At 43.5% G+C, this 20,334-nt stretch overlaps 1 protein-coding gene across 2 annotated transcripts in view; it reads left to right on the top strand.

Annotated features, from left to right (window-relative positions):
• The window catches only part of LOC126356099 (E3 ubiquitin-protein ligase RNF144A), a 429,688-nt gene that overhangs the window by 290,944 nt on the left and 118,410 nt on the right, over positions 1 to 20,334 (top strand). Inside the window, exons 1-2 of one of the 2 annotated variants that reach the window (XM_050006792.1) lie at positions 5,227 to 5,389; positions 19,114 to 19,732. In XM_050006792.1, coding sequence (XP_049862749.1) covers positions 5,388 to 5,389; positions 19,114 to 19,732 — 621 coding nt within the window. In that variant the 5' untranslated portion in view covers positions 5,227 to 5,387. Of the gene's footprint in view, positions 1 to 5,226; positions 5,390 to 19,113; positions 19,733 to 20,334 lie in introns of those variants that run through there. The other variant, XM_050006793.1, reaches the window with a different exon arrangement.

Here is a 20,334-nt window from a genome sequence, read left to right as displayed (position 1 = left end):
ATCGAAGACAGTCAGTCCGTAAGGCCTAGATGTCGTACCTGCAATGCGTTCGGGGTGTTCTACCAGACGACTGAGAGTGTCATGTCTAGTCTTTTCTTGCAGGAATGCCATTGGGATCCTCTGAAAAGGCTTTTGATGTTGACACGGATACAGAAGAAGACACCCAACGGAGCTCTCGAAATAGCCCGGTCGTTGCGTGCCCTGGCCGGCACATGCACTGGTGGGCTGGTGCAGACTGAGAATGCCGGCCACCGCCACCGCCTTCAGTGGCTTCCGCCACGAGTCTGAGCCGAAGCCGGCTTTAGCTGCTTACGTAACGCGCTTCGCACTGTCTCACTTGTTTTCTACTCACTGTTGCTGCTCCAGCCAGCCAGCGGCACCGTCTGTGTCGCCAGTGACGAGTCCTCGTTTTAACGCCCTCCTATTCTCTTCTTTTGTCACACCAGGCGATCCGACAGTGATCTGGCTATACCGCCCAAGTGTCCCAATTGTGTCGTCCAAAGTTGTCAGCTGCTCGCAGTTAATTTCGTAAAATATGAGTGAAACTGAAGTCCCCATACGTGAGGACCACTTCTTACAGATCTCAGGACGCCATAGGTTTCTAAGTTCTCGAGATATCACTAGGGTTATTTTTAATCTAGCAGACCATGATGTTTCGTAAACAGTGGAATAAATACACTCACATATTTTGCTACTCACTTCACCAGAAAAAGAGCAGAACCACTAAAATCCCTTTTCCTTAGTTACTGGCTTCTTCCTACTACGTCCACCAACATCCCAAGCGTTGAGCATCAAACATTAACCTCTTATTCACGACAGTCGTGCATATTAGTGGCCAGACATAACTGGAAGACGCACTGACGGCTCGAAAGTAACTGATCATCCAGATGTTGAGGTAAAATTTCTCTATACGTGGTGATTTCGTTATGATGTTACAAACTTTCAGGGATTATGGCGAAAGGTAAATTTATCACTTTGAGCTAGGACTCTGGTCCGGAAACGACGGAGTCTCATGTTATAATCGAAATTTTTCTGGTACCTCTGGCAATGGCTCTGTTTTGCTGCAAGCACTTTGCTTTCCATATTTTGGGAAGAGGTAATATGGACCAAAAGAAGAGAAAAATATCTAATAAATATGCTCATGAAAATGCGTACCTTGAGCACTTCGTGATTAGAAGATTGGTTATCACAGCAGCAAAGATGATCGCGATTTCGGCCATTCTGCCCATTCACAGGTGACCATCTGTAATATCGTGTATTATTTAAAGACCAAAGCAACTTTAAGAATATATTGTGTAAAGGATTTGTAAAAATTTTGAATGATACCGGTACCTGTTCGTACTTCAGTATGAGTGCATCAGTGCATCTTTAACAACGATTTGATTTTTACATATCGCCGGCCTGTGTGGCGTGCGGTTCTAGGCGCTTCAGTCTGGAACCGCGTGACCGCTACGGTCGCAGGTTCGAATCCTGCCTCGGGCATGGGTGTGTGTGATGTCTTTAGGTTAGTTAGGTTTAAGTGGTTCTAAGTTCTAGGGGACTGATGACCACAGATGTTAAGTCCCATAGTGCTCAGAGCCATTTTTTTACATATCATTTTTGTGAACAGAATGTTCATCTGATTATTTTAGCAATTTATCGTTATTATTATTAATATCATTTGCGAGTAAGACCATTAGGACTACGCAAAGTACTTAGAGGCGGCCTTTTGCCTTCCTTTGTGTCCATATTTCTTGCATTCTCTTCATGTGGGCTTGCGTTCTCTCTTCAGACCAAGTTGTTTCACTCTTCTTTTTTGTTTCTCCTCTTGGTCAATTTATCATTTCTAAATTTGGATCTGAATATTTCACAGTTTTGAGTATCTTCTGGAGGGATTCTTGACAATTTCAGATCAGTTTTGTTCTCCCCAGCCCATTTCATCGTGTCGTATTTGCTTCGTAAACATGTCTTGGTTCATTTTTTTTTTTTGTGTGTGTTCATAGATTCTTAACCTGCATTTTGTAATGTCGCCATGGATATTTGTGTACTGTTTTATTTCCAGATTGCTTCTGAGTCGGTATTGTTTGCCTGCAAGTTTTGGGCCTAGAATTTTTCTTACGATTTTGCGTTTCTATTTTCTCAGTGTTTTCATTGTATGGTTTCCAGTTTTGTGTGCTGGGAGATACATTTCATATTGTTAATATTTTGGGTAAATCGTTTTGCAGTTTCCATCTTTTGGCATCCTATTTCGTTGGTTTATGTTATTATTCGATTTTCCTGGATGGTTTCACCTAGGTATTTAAATAGTGTAACTCGTTTAATTTTGCCATATTTTGTCTCCATAAATTTTGGTACTTCTTTGTTATATGCCATGTACTTTGCCTTTTCAAAAGTTCAGTCTCATTTTGTGCTGACGAAATCTCGCGAGTTAATATTGCTAAATCGTCTGAAAATGCTGGAAAGTCGATAGATAACCAGCCTCTACCTAAATGGTTGGTTAATTTTGAGGTTTGATTTCCGTTTGGAATATTCGTGTATCACTTTCTCAAAGACACAGTAATGAAGGTAACCCATCTACTTGTATTACTCTTGTTTTTATCGAAATTGTATCTGAGAGTTCCCACATAAATTTAAATTCGGACCTTGTAACTGTCAGTGTTTGTTTTATGCTTGCAAGCATTTTCAGGTCTAGACCTTATTCTTTTAATATTTGGAAGAGTGAGTCGCGCTCATCTGCATCATAAGCTCCCCCCCCCCCCCCTTTTTTTTAAATCAACAAATGTGCAGACTAGATTTTTGATACAAATTCTTTGATGTTCAATGATTAGCTTTAGGTTCAAGATTTGCTCTGGACCCGAACTGGTTGGCCCGAATCCTGCCCTATACTATCCAGTTTTTGGTTCAAGTTGTTTCTGTGGCTACCGAGAAGACACTGAGATAGAATTTTGTATGCAATTGATATTAGTGAAACTCCCATATAGTTACTTACATCTGTTCTGCCCCCCGTCTCGTTCAGCAGGTGAATTAACGCATTTTTCCAGTCTTCTGGAATTTGTTCAGCTTGCCTAATATCTTGCATGATTTTCGTGATTTCCTTTATGGTGTTTGAGCCTGCTAATTTGATAATTTCTGGCATGACCCCCTGTTCCCTAGTACTTTACTGTTTTTGAGTCTTTTGATCAGTGTAACTATTCTATTTCATCTGCAATTAATGTATGTGGATTGGTGTCCTCAGCTGTTTGTGGTGGGAATATTTGTGTTGACTCTGGACAGTTAAGTAGTTCTTTAAAATATCGGCAAGTTCCTTGCAGTTTTGTTGATTGTTTGGAGACATCTGTTTTGATGGTTTCTTTTTGAAGTGTGTTGGTATGTTTTTAGGTCGAATATACTACAGAGTTCAATTTACCTTTGTCCGTTATGGTTGGTCTATTTTTATCTGCTGGGAATTTTCTAATTGTTTTCCAGTGTTTTCTTTCTTTGCCTAACTGTGCACTGAAATCGCCTAGTAGAATTTTGACACGTAATTGTTTAATTTTAGCTACTGTTTCTTCTAGTTTTTACTTTTGATTTTTCTACTTTTTCACGTTTGGTTTAACTTTTTTCATTGATTGGCATGTCTGCATTGATTAGTGGGTATGTTTTATTCGTACGTTTCAGGATGATCGTCATTAGTCTGTTGTTTACAGGGCTCGTGTTTGCCATGGAGGTGAGTATGTGTGACTTGATTGCAGAGATGGCACCTAAAAGTGGTGTGTTTTTCAGTGTTCTTTTGTCCGTTTTACTGTTGACAACTCCGTAGTTCCGCTGAATTTTCACAGTCAATCCTTTTTGTTGAATAGCAGTGTTTTTATTGTATGTTTGTTTATGGTTTGCTCTAGTTGATGCAACTTTCCTGCTCTTAATAGCGTATCTATACGTAGTGTTCCGAAAAAGGATTTGGCGCGACGTTTGACCTAAATTAGTCAGATGACTCTCACTCCCTCTCTTTTAGTGTCTGTCCAGAGGTTGCAGAATCCGATGGTCTGCTTGTACTTATCAACAGTGGATTGTTTACCACCGGGAGTAAACGTTTGTTTCCTGATAAGGTTCATGGTACTTGATAATCTCAAGTTTTGCGCCTAAGCGACTTTTAGGAGTGGAGTGCTAGTTCCAGAACAAGAAATTCAGCCATACCTCTGGTAACAGGCGCTGAACACTTCGCCGCTCGGTAAAAGTCAGACACGATGTGGATTTCGTAGGATTTCTCTTCCACCAACTCCGCCGTATTGATGGTTTTCACCATCTTCGTTGCCGTGGGACATCCCACGTTGTAGGCTAGTTCGCTTCTCCTCTCGTCTTACAAGGCAACAAGCTAAGCTTCTCAGCCTGGTCGTTTGGATCACTTGGTACTGAGCCACACGTCACGATAATGTCTAGTCCATACAATTTATGTTGTTACAGCTGTTATGTGAGAATGACAAATTAGTCCGAAATCGCGATTGTGAAATGCGAGAGATTGAGCAGGTTTAAACACCAATTATCCTCAAGAATCACCATGTCGTCATAAAAGACAGATACATACAGAATTTAACTAATTTGGCCATAAGATCTTTTAAGAGATCTGAGACCTGGATACAGAACTTGATCGCCATAATTCTTTATTAATCACGTTTCCGGTGAGCGTTATCATTATATCTGTAACATAACAAGAGCAGTGAAAACTGCGCTATGCCGCTCACATAATAGTGTTGCAGGGAGAATAGCTGTGGATGTAGCGGATGACGCCACACTTCGCAGACGGCGTCACACTTCGCATGGACAGAGCACTTCTGTATTACGACAGTTTTGATATTTTTGGCTAGTTAACAACTTTCGTGCTGCCCCATCGAGATACTTACCTGTCTCATATTGAGAAGGTCTGAAGTTACCATACAGGTGACATAACGCATTTGGTATACCACGGAATCCTAAATCACAGTTCGTCACGATGCCTTTTTCCGTACAGAGTGCAAATATTACACTAGTCAAAAGCTTAGACAAAATTGTTTGAGAAATCCTGAAATCCCCTGGCGTTCGAAGCTGTGTCACAGATACCAAACCCACCAAGGACTGCTAACTGTTTGGCAACTCCGTCACAGGCAGACGCCGTTAGCTGAGTGGTCGGCTGTTGTTGAGTAGGGAAAATACCGCCCACGTGACACAGTGGCCAGTCGAGAGCTGTTTCGGTAGCGGCAGCGGGAGGCAGTTTTCTTGCTGTGGAGCGCGGGGAGCTACATCCGCACTGTGCAATTCCTTCGTTGCTATGAACATTGGAAGAAAGTACTTTCGTGTGAATACTTCCCGTCAAAGGGAAGCTCTCCAGTCTATTTCCTGTATTGGCTTTCTTGAATTCTTTGTAAAAACGGAGAGTGTTCAGTGCATTTGGTCACATGTAAGTGCAAGCCGAAGAATGTTTGCCTGTTGCTGTTCATTGAAGTTAAAGTGTAATTCAGTGTAGTTAAAACCTCTTCAGTGCGAGAGATACGAGAAGGGTTTTCATTATTAGCACTTTTTGATTTGTGTGCCACATCTGTTTACTGGCGCTCGGCGTGTCATCTACAATATATCCATATTAACGACTACGTCTGTGCTCCGGAAGCCACCTTGTATTGTGCAGCGGAGGGTAGCTTGCGTGCCACTGCCATTTCTCCCTTTCCTGTGCCAGTCCGACTGGTGTTCGGGACGACTGTCGGTAAGCTCGAATCTCTCTTTAGTTTTACAGCCGTTGTCTTTTCGCGAAATCTACTATACGTTGGACGTAGCTCTTCTAGGAACGCACGCTCTCGAAATTTTGACAATAAACTACACCGTAATGCACATAGCATCTCTTGCATCGTCTGCCACTTGAGTTGGGGAATGCATCACCTCGTCAATTTAACACGATCAGCAAAAACGAAAGCCAGTGGTTTTGTAACCCTTCATCACATTCCACTTCATTCTTCGTTGCAGTTGTTTGACTGTGCCGTCGTGCTTGATTGTAGTGAGCGTAATGTCAGCTGGAGATGAACTGCATGAGTCTGATTCTTTTCTTTTAAGTCTCCAGTTTCAGCATTTAAGAACCATTTGAGAATACAGATGCGGTTTTTGCGACTTGAAATTCATGGACTTATTTGTTCCTCTCGCTTGTTGTTTGCTAGTCACAACTAATTTATAGTCTGAAAATAGACATACTCGTTGGTAGCGATAACGTGAAGGAACCATAAGAAACGATTTATGTGACATCCACTAACAGTTAGCATTTATGGAACCGTGAATCATATTGAACAGTTGTTAGCGTAATTCGCCCTTGACGGCAGGGTCATTTTATATTTTTCACTAGCTTTTTTTTTATTAATAGCGTAAAAAGGAATGAGTCACTATCCCTTATTGCATATCCCGTTTACCAGCCTTCTGTTACGGAAACGAGAAAAAATTTAAATCATACTGCCCGGTTCAGCAGATAACTAAACAGTCCAAATACAAATTCATTGTTTGACATTTGAATCATTTACGGTGGTATATTTCATGCCAGTGTATAATCATAAATCGTGCGCTTCTGCTTTTAAACAAATTTGTCAGTTTTACTGGAGAGTTCTTTTTATATTTCCATCAATCAATAATTGTGTCGAGTTGTATTATTTGTCTGTATTTAAACATTTGTTATTTTATAAATCGAGGGTTATCTGTTTTGTAATCAGCCAGGTTATCTTTTGGTTTGACTGTGTATTACACGCATGCTATAGTCTGTGTCTTGTCTGAAAACTAAACGTTGTATGAACTACACGGATTCCAACTCACCATTGTTGTCTTCGATTAATAAGGCGCCATCTCTCTACACAAGCTACGCTATGTATTGAAATTGTCGTTGTCATTCTTGAATTGACATTGTAACGGAAGCTGACAATGAAACATCAATAACCATTTGTTAATTTATCATATTTTGCATCGCTATTATTCGTGATTGTATCACTTAGCTGTATCCTACCATGGGAAGCAATGGAAATAAAGTATGCGTTTGTGTGGCGCTATGTGGTACACATTTAGAGGTACGTTTCCCTATGAAACATCCTGTGTGGTCGCTTTTTCTAATATTTAATGTCACTTCTCCCTCATTACTTTGGAAGTGTTAAAGACGATACAGTTGACAAAGAGTCATCCTAGTATATCGTACAGATCTGAGAGCTGTTAAAAAAAAGTCTATGTAAAATAGAGCTACGTAATGCAGAACATTTGGTCCTTTCGAGCAAGTTGTTATCTCCATGCCAGCTGCAGTACATCTGGGAATGGGTTAATGAGATTAAAAATATCTTGTGTGATAGTATCTTTAGTCATCACACTGCAGAAACGCCACATTATGAAGGTTAACAAACAAACCGACTTACACATGTTCGTCCGATGTCTTGGGATGCAGAAATAGTCGCGGTATTTTTTTACGTTTATACTTGGTCATCCCCCTGTGCCCAAGTTGCACTCCACGCAAGACAGTGGAGATACGACTGTTGCCTACGTTGTCAGTAAGCAGAAAATGTTGTTTACACCCGTATTGTGTGTGTCTATGTGAGCGTAATACGTGTGTCCATGTGAGCGTTTGTTTGCTGTTAGTGAAGGCTAACGAATTTCGGAGTCAGTTCTCCGTAACAGATACCAAGTCAATGGAAACTGGCGTGGATGCCTTCCACAGAACTAACAAAGAAATGGAATTCTACTTTAGTTTCTTAGGAAGAAATAGGGCTGCATAATATTAAGGAAGTCATTAGAAAAGGTGTAATATTGAAGGAACCTTTAACCATGACTAAAAGGGCAGTTTCCACCAACGAAATGGTAAATTTGTTGTCTCGTGTGTTACGAAAACTCAAGAACCTTTTTCCCAGGCACGTGAAAAAGTAAATGGTTCGGCGTCTAGTATTACTGGTCTTCTAAAGAAGGAATGAAGATTAGGCTTTAACGTCCCGTTGACGAGGTGGTCATTGGAGTGGAATTCAAGCTCGGTTTGTAGAAGGAACCGTCGTGGAACTTTCCTTCAGCTGTATAGGAAAGTTAAGCAGAAAACTTAAATCTCTGTGGTCAGATGGTGGTTAGTATCCCGTTTCTTCGTAATGTGAGTCAGTGACATAACGTCTGTGCCTGCTCGGTGGGTACTAATCATCGAATACTCTTACAACATCTTGAACTCTCTCTAGACCCGTGTGCGAGATTCATCTCGTACACACGCCCACGTATACATTACGCCCACGTATACATTCACAGATATTGTGAACAACTGTTATGATTAGTACTGATAACAGCGCCATAGACACCCCTGCTGATGTTCAACAGTATATTACATTACATCATACGTCATTTTGGCATAGGGCATTACACTGTTTCAGTACGTTAAAATACATGTAACTCGGAATGTCTTACACCATACGATAATTCCAAACTCATTTGGATAATTGCGTTTTTCTCTGTAAGGTTTTAAACCTCTGGAACTCAACTGTGTCCGAATGCAAATCAGTACCTCATAAGCATTTTTATGAATTCACTTACTTCCGCCGCCAGTTTTTTACAATCAAACCGAACGTTATTGATATATACTCAACTTCAGGAGCTATTTGGCGTACCTGCCGCGCTTATACGAAACAAATGCTTCTTGTAGCTTCGATGGTAAAATTTCAGTCTCGAAATTATTATGAAAATTTTGTGGCCCTTTTAGTTCTTGAGCATTTTTAGATTTCGCGGGGTATCTGTAGTTCTGCATATCTATATCTGTATGCTGTGTTTTCCATTCTTCTGATCGGTTTTCTTTGAGTTTTTATGCCCGTGTATCCCTTGAGATGTCAGCGCGATGAAAGAAAGTAGTGACATGTAACATGCAGTAATCGTCGTGTCCAAACAAAATCTCTACATGGAAGGTGCAAATTCGTATTTGTTATGCCTCATGGTGTTGGTCATTCAAACTGTCTTTCGGTGCAGAATCAAAATTCCTTTCTTGAGAGTGCAAGAGATATGAACGGATTCCATGTATTGTCGAAATTTAAACCTTCACCTCCATTGATTATAGTGCGTGACAGTCGTTTTTTGAATCTTTCTTTAACCGCAAAGTTCGAGAAAGGTGTTGCTGTGACCAGTATACGACGTTGTGTCATAATTCATGGAATGGCTAGCAATGCTCAGCCACCGAGGATCTGTTCGGCCGAGGATGCCGGGAAAGTTGATTGCTTCCGATTCGTCGTTCTGAAGTCAGTGAACGTGGTTTGCAGTGCAACATTTACCACAGGGCCACTGAGCTTTATAAATTCCCGCCTTTCGTAACAGGAGATCGTCTGTGAAACGTTCTAGAACGCTGATGCCTTCACTAAGTGATTTTTCGAAGCACGTGACAGTTTCAACTCACCTTAAGCACTCAGCTAAACAGTATCTTCTGTCTTAATTGAAGAGAAGTTGCACAGTTCAGCATTTTCAACAGTAAACTAATTCCTCATCTCTGTAAATATAATAATTTGTTATTGTTTTGCAAACGTTTTTATCTCCCCCCCCCCTCTAGCTCCATTTCCCTTCTTTTTATCATTGTTCTATTTTCTTTTTTTTAACCTTTCTTTAGATTTTTGTTTGTACATTTCAGTTATTAAAATTTAAAACAACAATGTGTTTTTACATACGGTGCGATCGAAAAGTCGTGCATTTGAAAATAAATGTGTCTTAAAACATGAGTTGCATTTCATTCGTTCGATTAACTACCGGTAGGTAACGCTACAGGTATTGTCGACGACAAATGAAGACACTAATGTAACGGGTAGAGTCACATGGCGTCTGTAGTACTGGCGCTGTTCGTACGCACGTGTTCGTAGATGCATTTTCTGGGAAATATCGAGATCCCACAGTTTCGAGGAATGCGGATCAGCGACAGACACGGAAGGATTCAGGAGACCGGCAATTTTGAAAGCCAAATCGGCTATGTGGAATGTGATGAAGCGTAGCTCCTCAACAAGTTTCAGACTTATCAATTATTTGGTTGCATTTTTCCCTGCGTGTATTTCACACGGCACAGCACGATCTGAAGGTAACTGTGAATTCCAGCTGAAATCGGTAATTGTAAGGATAAAACTTGTATCTGTTATCTTGTTAAATAAAATTTTAAAAAAAGCTATAAGCTAAGTCAGTAAGCAAACACCTAAAGTTCACAAAGGCGGCGTATATTTTGTTTTTATAGAAAGTTTTGCAGCATTGGTAGTTTGTTTGAAGCACTGAAAGTAGAACGTAAAGACATGGAAGCCCTTTTTCTTGCAGGTAATGAAGCGAAAACGCCATGATTCTGGTGTGACTTATTAAGAATGATGTGAGTTTCGCTCGGTAGGACTTAATTGTGAAGGAAATCTTCAAAAAAAGAAAAAGCCAATAAACGCATGACTCGCATCCAAGGTCACTCTCATTTGAATGCGAGGTCCCCCATGTAAAACAAATGTAAGCGTTTCTTTCTGCTTAACCACTGCAGCTTTTAGTTTTCGTGTGCTGAACAACAATGCACTCGGCCATGAATTTCGGAAAAACCACCATGGAACACGACACGAATCAGGTCGATGCTTTCAGTAGGCCAGCCCAACAATAACACAAATTGCCTTCGATCCACAATGCAATGCCCTTGCTTTGTGTATAGGAGCATTATCATGTTGATAGAGAGAAATCTCCAATTGCACATCGAAGCGTTTCTTCGCCTCGTCCTCGGACAAGCCTTGCTCATTCGCTACCGCTGCCGGAATCCACGATGCCTGGCACGCGGGACAAATTACCCGCTGCCCATTGGTTAACAAGAAACTCGTTTTCGGCAGACCCTAATCAATTCACGCCACTGCTACACTTATAAAACAGTCTTAATAAGGGACACCAGCTTCGGTTTTACCCGCGACTTGGGGCTAAAATAGTCATTACTACAGGAGCCATAATTTCCCTGTAACTGAGGTCAGAAGGATTCCTACATCCCACCACATGGCTGAACAACTACACAGCTGACAGTATACTATTTCCAACTGATTTCTTCCGAGTTGAGCAGAAATCATCGCAAAGGCAAAACAGTGTAACACATAGGTAAATCCAGGCACATCAAAATCAAAACGTTACAATTTTCCTAGGAAACAGATCCCAAGATCGTCTTTTCCGTCAAACATAATCACCAACCAACTGAAAACTCCACAGTCTAAAACGGGGCTTTAACTTATCAATCACATAATCGCAACACACGCATACAAATACAGAAAAAAATTTAAAAAATTAAAAAAATAACAGGTCAGAACTCCCGCATACGGAAAGACATTCCATACTGTAATACTTAGTCCGTCGATGAGAAGTCACCCTGTCAAAGAGGACCTCCGCCCCAGAAGGTTCACGATTCTTTTACACCCAGGAGGCCTACGGGATTGATTTTGAGATCTTCAAGGTACCTCGAAAACCTCCGCCCCAAAAAGTTCATAACTTTCTTACAACGAGAAGGCCTTCCGGATCGATTTTGCGATCTCCAAGGAACCTCGCAATTGTTTGAACACGCGGATTTTTTCGGCCAGTCGGGTATGGCGTGCTGAATGATTGGTTTTTGAACCAAAGGCAGGCATCTCCCGCTAATAACATTTCTGTGGCAAGTGCTGTATTAATTAATAAATTTCTCAAGAAAGGTAGCAGGAACATATCGTTGGATTAATAAATTACTTTTTGGACGTAGTATACTCGAGACATACCAGAAAAGTAATTGAACTCCGTTCATATAGGGAAAAATGTTTGGTCTCGGTCAACAGATTTGTCCAGCCGTTTTAAGAAACACAGAAGAATATTGCATGTTAATTTTGAGATTGAAGCAAGACTGCCTGTAAAATAATTTTCGCTGTCTGGGATGTTAATAATTTCTAGAACCACAACAGTCGAAATAAATTTACAGACAATAAATAAATAATACGGGCACAATCTCGTCTTATTTTTTGTTGTGTTAAGACCCCTGATGAAACTGCACTGTTATGGCTTACAATCAAAGTGTGGATGCAGCAGAGTTATAGGGTTAATTGGGCGTTATATACATTCACGATACAGCAGGCTTCCGCTTCTACGACCCTAACGACCTGCGCAGGCCTTGCGCGGACAGCACTAAGTATCTACAGCTGGACGACATGTCTGGCGTAGCGCTAACAATCTACATGCACATACTTACCTCATGAATCATTCTATTAGCGCAAAAAATTCCTACAGTAGTTCCTGGGAGTAGCCTCCATATACAGACAGAAATAATATGTAGTGGTAACCCAAGTGGCTGTTAAGAGCTATCTTGATGCCCCTTAACATACATGTTAAGGGATTGCATCTTTCACACGAATCAGAACACTAAGTAATGAGCTTGAGAAAGTTTGCGAGAGACAAGTATTGCGCTACTGCACGTGACTAGCTCTCTCTCTCTCTCTCTCTCTCTCTCTCTCTCTCTCTCTCTCTCTCTCTCTCTCTGTGTGTGTGTGTGTGTGTGTGTGTGTGTGTGTGTGTGTGTGTGTGTGTTACCTCCTGTCTTTCACTTTCATTCTTCTTGGTCTTTTTCTCTATGAAACCGAGGAAAGTGGCGCAGTGGGTGACACTGGATTCGTATTGGGGAGTAAAATGATCCAAACCTGCATGTGGCACTTTTAGTAGAGACTTTTAAGGCTTCTTTGGATTAATTAAGGTGAGAGACTCTGAGCACGATGGGGCTTAACTGCTGTGGTCATCAGTCCCCTAGAACTTATACCTACTTAAACCTAAATAACCTAAGGACATCACACACATTCATGCCGAGGCAGGATTCGAACCTGCGACCGTAGCGTTCGCACGGTTCCAGACTGTAGCGCCTAGAACCGCTCGGCCACTGCGGCCGGCTTAGGTGAAAGCTGGTATAGTTCCTTCAAGAAGAACACTCCCGAAATCTTCCTCCATCCACGTCATATACCAGCTGCCTTTCCATGCCAATGACGATAATGACGATGCGTATTTCATCTGTATCATTTAACACTGATGTAGTAACCGAAATTCCTTATAACCTTAATGGGAGATCCACAATACAATCAAACTGAAAGCAACATGCTGCTTAACTGCCTCCGGACTAGGTCATTTGCATTTTTTTTAGGTTAGAAGGCCTCGGGAAAGTGCGGGATGGGCTGCAATGTCAAAGGGTGCTTGGCAATTACAGGACGTGCTTGGATCAAGGAACAGTCGGAATTATAGTTGTAAATTGTTGTAGTTGCGCTGGAAAAGTCCCTGAACTTCAAGCGCTAATAGAAAGCACAGAAGCTGATATCGTTATAGGTACAGAAAGTTGGCTAAAGCCTGAAATAAGCTCTGCAGAAATTTTTACGAAGTCTCAGACGGTGTTCAGGAAAGATAGATTAGGCAGAATTGGTGGTGGAGTGTTTGTGTCTGTCAGTAGTGGTTTATCTTGTAGTGAAGTCGAAGTAGATACTCCGTGCGAATTGGTATGGGTGGAGGTTATACTTAACAGCCGAATTAAGTTAATAATTGGCTCCTTCTACCGACCCCCAGACTCCGACGATACAGTTGCGGAACAGTTCAGAGAAAGTTTGAGTCTCGTAATAAATAAATACCCCACTCATACGGTTATAGTTGGTGGGGACTTCAACCTACCCTCGGTATGTTGGCAAAAATACTTGTTCAAAACCGGTGGTAGGCAGAAAACGTCTTCCGAGATTGTCCTAAATGCTTTCTCCGAAAATTATTTCGAGCAGTTAGTCCACGAACCCACGCGAATTGTAAATGGTTGCGAAAACACACTTGACCTCTTAGCCACAAACAATCCAGAGCTGATAGAGAGCATCATGACTGATACAGGGATTAGTGATCACAAGGTCATTGTAGCTAGGCTCAGTACCATTTCTTCCAAATCCATCAGAAACAAACGCAAAATAATTTTATTTAAAAAAGCGGATAAAGTGCCACTAGAAGCCTTCCTAAAAGACAATTTCCATTCCTTCCGAACTGACTATGCGAATGTAGACGAAATGTGGCTCAAATTCAAAGATATAGTAGCAACAGCAATTGAGATATTCATACCTCATAAATTGGTAAGAGATGGAACGGATCCCCCGTGGTACACAAAAAAGGTCCGAACGCTGTTGCAGAGGCAACGGAAAAAGCATGCGAAGTTCAGAAGAACGCGAAATCCCGAAGATGGGCTAAAATTTACAGACGCGCGAAATTTGGCACGTACTTCGATGCGAGATGCCTTTAATAGGTTCCACAACGAAACATTTTCTCGAAATTTGGTAGAAATTCTGGTCGTATGTAAAGTACACAAGCGGCAAGACGCAGTCAATACCTTCGCTGCGCAGTGCCGATGGTACTGTTATCGACGACTGTGCCGCTAAAGCGGAGTTATTGAACGCAGTTTTCCGAAATTCCTTCACCAGGGAAGACGAATGGAATATTCCAGAATTTGAAACACGAACATCTGCTAGCATGAGTTTCTTAGAAGTAGATACCTTAGGGGTTGCGAAGCAACTCAAATCGCTTGATACGGGCAAGTCTTCAGGTCCAGATTGTATACCGATTAGGTTCCTTTCAGATTACGCTGATACTATAGCTCCCTACTTAGCACTCATATACAACCGCTCGCTCACCGATAGATCTGTACCTACAGATTGGAAAATTGCGCAGGTCGCACCAGTGTTCAAGAAGGCTAGTAGGAGTAATCCATTTAACTACAGACCTATATCATTGACGTCGGTTTGCAGTAGGGTTTTGGAGCGTATACTGTATTCAAACATTATCAATCACCTCGAAGGGAACGATCTATTGACACGTAATCAGCATGGCTTCAGAAAACATCGCTCTTGTGCAACGCAGCTAGCTCTTTATTCGCACGAAGTAATGGCCGCTATCGACAGGGGATCTCAAGTTGATTCCGTATTTCTACATTTCCGGAAAGCTTTTGACACCGTTCCAGACTTCTAATCAAGCTGCGGGCCTATGGGGTATCGTCTCAGTTGTGCGACTGGATTCGTGATTTCCTGTCAGGAAGGTCGCAGTTCGTAGTAATAGACGGCAAATCATCGAGTAAAACTGAAGTGATTCCAGGTGTTCCCCAGGGAAGCGTCCTGGAACCTCTACTGTTCCTGATCTATATAAATGACCTGGGTGACAATCTGGGCAGTTCTCTTAGACTGTTCGCAGATGATGCTGTAATTTACCGTCTAGTAAGGTCATCCGAAGACCAGTATCAGTTGCAAAGCGATTTAGAAAAGATTGCTTTATGGTGTGTCAGGTGGCAGTTGACGCTAAATAACGAAAAGAGTGAGATGATCCTCATGAGTTCCAAAAGAAATCCGTTGGAATTCGATTACTCGATAAATAGTACAATTCTCAAGGCTGTCAATTCAACTAAGTACCTGGGTGTTAAAATTACGAACAACTTCAGTTGGAAGGACCACATAGATAATATTGTCGGGAAGGCGAGCCAAAGGTTGCGTTTCATTAGCAGGACACTTAGAAGATGCAACAAGTCCACTAAAGAGACAGCTTACACTACACTCGTTCGTCCTCTGTTAGAATATTGCTGCGCGGTGTGGGATCCTTACCAGGTGGGATTGACGGACATCGAAAGTGTGCAAAAAAGGGCAGCTCGTTTTGCATTATCACGTAATTGGGGAGAGAGTGTGGCAGATATGATACACGAGTTGGGATGGTAGTCATTAGAGCATAGACGTTTTTCGTCGCGGCGAGACCTTTTTACGAAATTTCAGTCACCAACTTTCTCTTCCGAATGCGAAAATATTTTGTTGAGCCCAACCTACATAGGTAGGAATGATCATCAGAATAAAATAAGAGAAATCAGAGCTCGAACAGAAAGGTTTAGGTGTTCGTTTTTCCCGCTCGCTGTTCGGGAGTGGAATAGTAGAGAGATAGTATGATTGTGGTTCGATGAACCCTCTGCCAAGCACTTAAATGTGAATTGCAGAGTAGTCATGTAGATGTAGATGAAACGTCTCCAACTTCATTTCCCAGAAACTTGTGTTAGGTGGCGGTGACACGATGTCCATCTCGAACCCTGCTGATGTTCCCTTTGTATATCCCTGCTTCCTTTTGATCGCTCTGATGAAATCATTGGGACAGCAACGCTGAACCCTGTGGCGGGTTGTTTGCTCGTTTGCGTCTTCCGGCATCAGAGCAGAGCCCGTATAAACCATGATGCCCTCGCCTATGAAAGAATTTCCGAGGAAATGTGGCATTTGTGATGTTAAAGGAGAGGTGACGGCGGCCGTTAAGGCTGGTTTATGGCGAGTGGAGGCTGCCCCCATTGTGAGCGCTGAACGCCGAGCATTGTGGCCGCGCACGCCGCGGAGTTATGACCGTGGCCCTAAAAGCCCGCTTTGTGCCGCTCGCAGCCTTTTCCTGATAGAGATTTCTTTCACTGCAGAAATCCTGGCGTTCAAGCACGATCCGCGCCAGAGTTCACGAACGCCTGCGTGAAACACTGCAAACTCCCTCTGCTGATGAATCCGTTAGCCGAGTGCAATGACGTGCCCGGCACAAACTCTTGGTTATTTTTAAAATGTCAGGGACTGTTTTTTGCAGCATTCATTTTCCTTCAAGCAAACACGTGGGTAATCCCTGTCACTCATATTTCTGATGAGGGAGATTTATTTTGCTGGCGCTTTGCACATTCCTTAAAGAACGCAACAAAACCAACCTCTCAGAACGCACGTCAGGAGATTCTAGTGCACGCAGTGATAGGGAAAGCTGACGTGGTATCGAGTGCTGAAAGGAAATCGGCAACTGTTGCTTCGTCTGCGACCGCGTAGTCAATATTAAGGGGTATGGCAGGAACACTCGTTTGAGGCAAACGACTACATTGTGGACGTGTGCCCTGTTCCGAACAGTTTGTTTTTGGGCTACTGGCGCGCATGTATGTGTCTTACACACTCAACCACTTTGACGTTTTCTTCTAGTTCAACCTGCTTCGTTGCTTTCACCCTCTTCGCTGGAAATGTCTTTCTTCCATTAAACTAGCCCGTTGAATGCGCAGTTGTGCATGGTGTGTTGTGATTGAAGTAATGCGAGGGACTGAGAGTGTATTAGAGAGAAGCTTTGCTTAACCGAATCTGTGCATGCTCTGGCTAAAATAAGACGCATCTAAACTGATGAACAAAATTCAGATAGGTGTGTGTGTACGGCTTCTGCGATGGTAGCGTTCCTGCTGCTGTCGAAGAATACCGTAGGCGCCATCCAACACGTCGAGGTTCCTGATCGTAGATTGTTTACCAGAGTTATAATGTTTACTAACTGTTGTTCGTGTGTACGTATATGAAATGGTTCAAATGGCTCTGAGCAATATGGGACTTAACATCTTAGGTCATCAGTCCCTTAGAACTTAGAACTACTTAAACCTAACTAACCTAAGGACATGACACAACACCCAGCCATCACGAGGTAGAGAAAATCCCTGACCCCGCCGGGAATCGAACCCGGGAACCCGGGCGTGGTGTACGTATATGAACCTGACAATATATTGAATAATACGGAAAATAATTAAGAGTGTACATTAAATGTGTTCCATCCCAGAAAACATTCAGAAGGAAGGGAGATTGGATTTAACGTCCCGTCTACATCGGTGTATTAGAGACTGAGCACAAGCTCGGGTTGTGTCAAGGATGGGGAAGAAAATCGGCCGTGCCCTTTCAGAGGTACCATCCCGGCATTCGCGTGGCATGCCTTGGGCAAATCACAGAAAACCTAAATTTGGTTAGCCGGACGCGGGTTTGAACAGTCGTCCTTCCGAAAGCGAGTTCAGTGTGCTAACCACTGCGCCACCTCGCTTGAGGGAAAGCCTTCGGAATAGGGCATGTGTCCACATGAAGTTTTGTTTCAAGTGATCGTTCCAGTCATATCCCTGAATATTGACCATTCTTCCTGGGACACCATTTACGCTGTGGCACTGAAAAGCGCAGAAAGAAGGAAACGTTCATTTTCGCTGAAAATATTGATGAGTAGATGGGAGGAGAGGAAAAGCATATTTCTTCCAAAATAATTACTTTTGGGGAAGAATACTCGTTTCAAAATTAATTGATGATGGCTGAGGATTTTTACCTCTAACTTCTCGACATTGTGCAGCAGAAATCATCGTAGCAGGACGACGTGATCAGGAAAGCAGTTACTTCTTACGATAAGTTATCGGCTATCCTGAGATTCCATGGCAACGGTGAATGCAAACTTTACTTTTGGTATGTAAACATTCAGACTGCCGGCACCACTTCCCTTTTGGCCTCATTGACACGTCTTTCTCGGCAGTACGGCGAACCCATAGCTTTTATTTTTATTTCTTCCACAGTTGTCTGCAGATTACATTTTAACATACGCAGTATTACGTTCAGTGATGTATCACATTGTTCCTATTGTTATAATCTTTACTTCTGATGTCATGTCAAGGAATGTCAAGGAATTCGTGGTGCATCGCAAGTGCTGCCCACAGCTTCTCCGATAAGAAAGTTAAAGTATGTTACGAAACATACGTCTGCTGCATTACTCCTCTCCATTGCGGCACTTTGATTGACATGCACACTGCAATCCCATTTAAAATCACACAAGTTCAGATGTGTACACTGTAATTACTGTTTGTCAATCACTCGACTGCTGGACTCCTTTTGCGTCTGAACTGACACAAACTGGACGAATTCAGACTGTCTTTAACCAGTCTGATAATAATAGAGCCTTACGTAGTGATTGCTGTTACGTGCTGTCAATTAATTCATTTATCTGTTTCGAAACGAGTAATGAAGCAAAATCTGAACGGCCGCAGGTACTATCTACAACTTGGAGAAGACATTTTCGTGAGATATTTAGGATTTGTTACGTATATGTCTCGTTCTTGTCATCGGCGATGTACGAGACGGAGCACAACATTTGTGTGTAGTGGGTGGACTATGTGAGAAACCTGTAACCTCCACCGACATAAGGCTACTAATTGAGGAACTGTAAAGACTCTTACGAAGGTGTGGTAGTAGTAAAAATCTTTTGAAACTAATTTAGTTTCGTGACTGAAACACTAAGTGGACTGTTGACCGGTGCATACTCAGCTGGCGAACAAAGGTCGCGTGGTGTTTGCGTCGGCTCGTGGCTTACGGAGTGCGGTTTGTGTGCCCGCAGGCTGAGCCCGGTGGCTGCCATGGCCGTGTCTCCGGCGCCGCCGCCGGGCCGCGCCGGCGCGCAGAGCCCGCCGCATCCGCAGCCGCAGCCTCCGCCCCAGCGCCGGTGGCCGGCGGGCCGAGCCGGCGCAGCGCCGGCGCGCGCGGGCAGTAGCAGCCGCCTGCTGGCGTCGCGACGCGCCCCCGGCGGCCGGCCGGCCGGCTACGGCGCCGCCATCGCCATGCCGAGCAGCCTGCGCTCGCTGGTGAGCGGCCGGCGCGCCGCCACCGCCGGCTCGTCGGCCAGCCTCTACACCGAGTCGACGAGCGGCTCGTCGCCGCGCCTGTCGGCCATGCGCAAGTGCGAGACGGTGCTGGCGCTCGCCGAGGCGCCCGCGCTGCGCCCCGTCAACCGGCTGCGCGTGCCGCCGCCCGCCGGCGGAGGCGGGCTGTGCTCTCGCTGCTCATCCCTGCTCTCGCTCGCCTCGTCGTCGAGGTACTCGCTCAACACGGCTACGGCCAGCTTCGTGCCGCAGCCGCCGGCGCCCGCGCCCGCCCTGCTCTGCAAGCTCTGCCTGCAGGAAGTCCCGCCGCGACACGTCGTCCAGCTCGCAGACTGCGCCTGCGAGTACTGTATCGAGGTGAGTGCCCCAGCCCGGTTCACGTAACACGGAATGATAAGCGACTCGAGCCGGCAGGAATGCGTCAGCTACGAGGTCTGTTCAAAAAATTCTCGAACTTTGTCCACAAAATTTTTCTGCGCTTACCTTTTACTTATTGTGCACCGCCTCCTTCGAAATACGCTCCACAGTTGATATACCACTCCTACCCTGTTTCCACTTCCGGAAACAATTTTGCTGGATCGCGCAAAGCGCCATCTGCGAATTGTCTTTTATTTCGTCTCTCGTTGCAAATCTTCGTCCTTGCAACGGAGTTTCCGAAAAAAAGTCCACTCTTTCGTTTTTTGCGCAGCAGTCACGTACCAACAGTGATGAATGTACGGGTGTGTTATCGTGATGCAAAAGCTGGCAATTGTCTCACCACATCTCAGGCCGTTTCCTTCTCACATTTTCTCGCAGGCGTCACAACACATTCCGATAGTAACATCGATTAACAGTTTGTCCCTGAGGCACGATTTCGTGATGAACTAATCCTTCAGAGTCAAACAAGACTATCAAGATGGCTTTGACTCTTGACCTGACCTGACGAGCTTTTTCTGGTCTTGAAAAAGTTTTCCCAACCC

This window comes from Schistocerca gregaria, chromosome 3 (assembly GCF_023897955.1).
Source record: "Schistocerca gregaria isolate iqSchGreg1 chromosome 3, iqSchGreg1.2, whole genome shotgun sequence".
NCBI lineage: Eukaryota > Metazoa > Arthropoda > Insecta > Orthoptera > Acrididae > Schistocerca > Schistocerca gregaria.
This window is presented reverse-complemented; position numbering and strand designations above follow the sequence as displayed.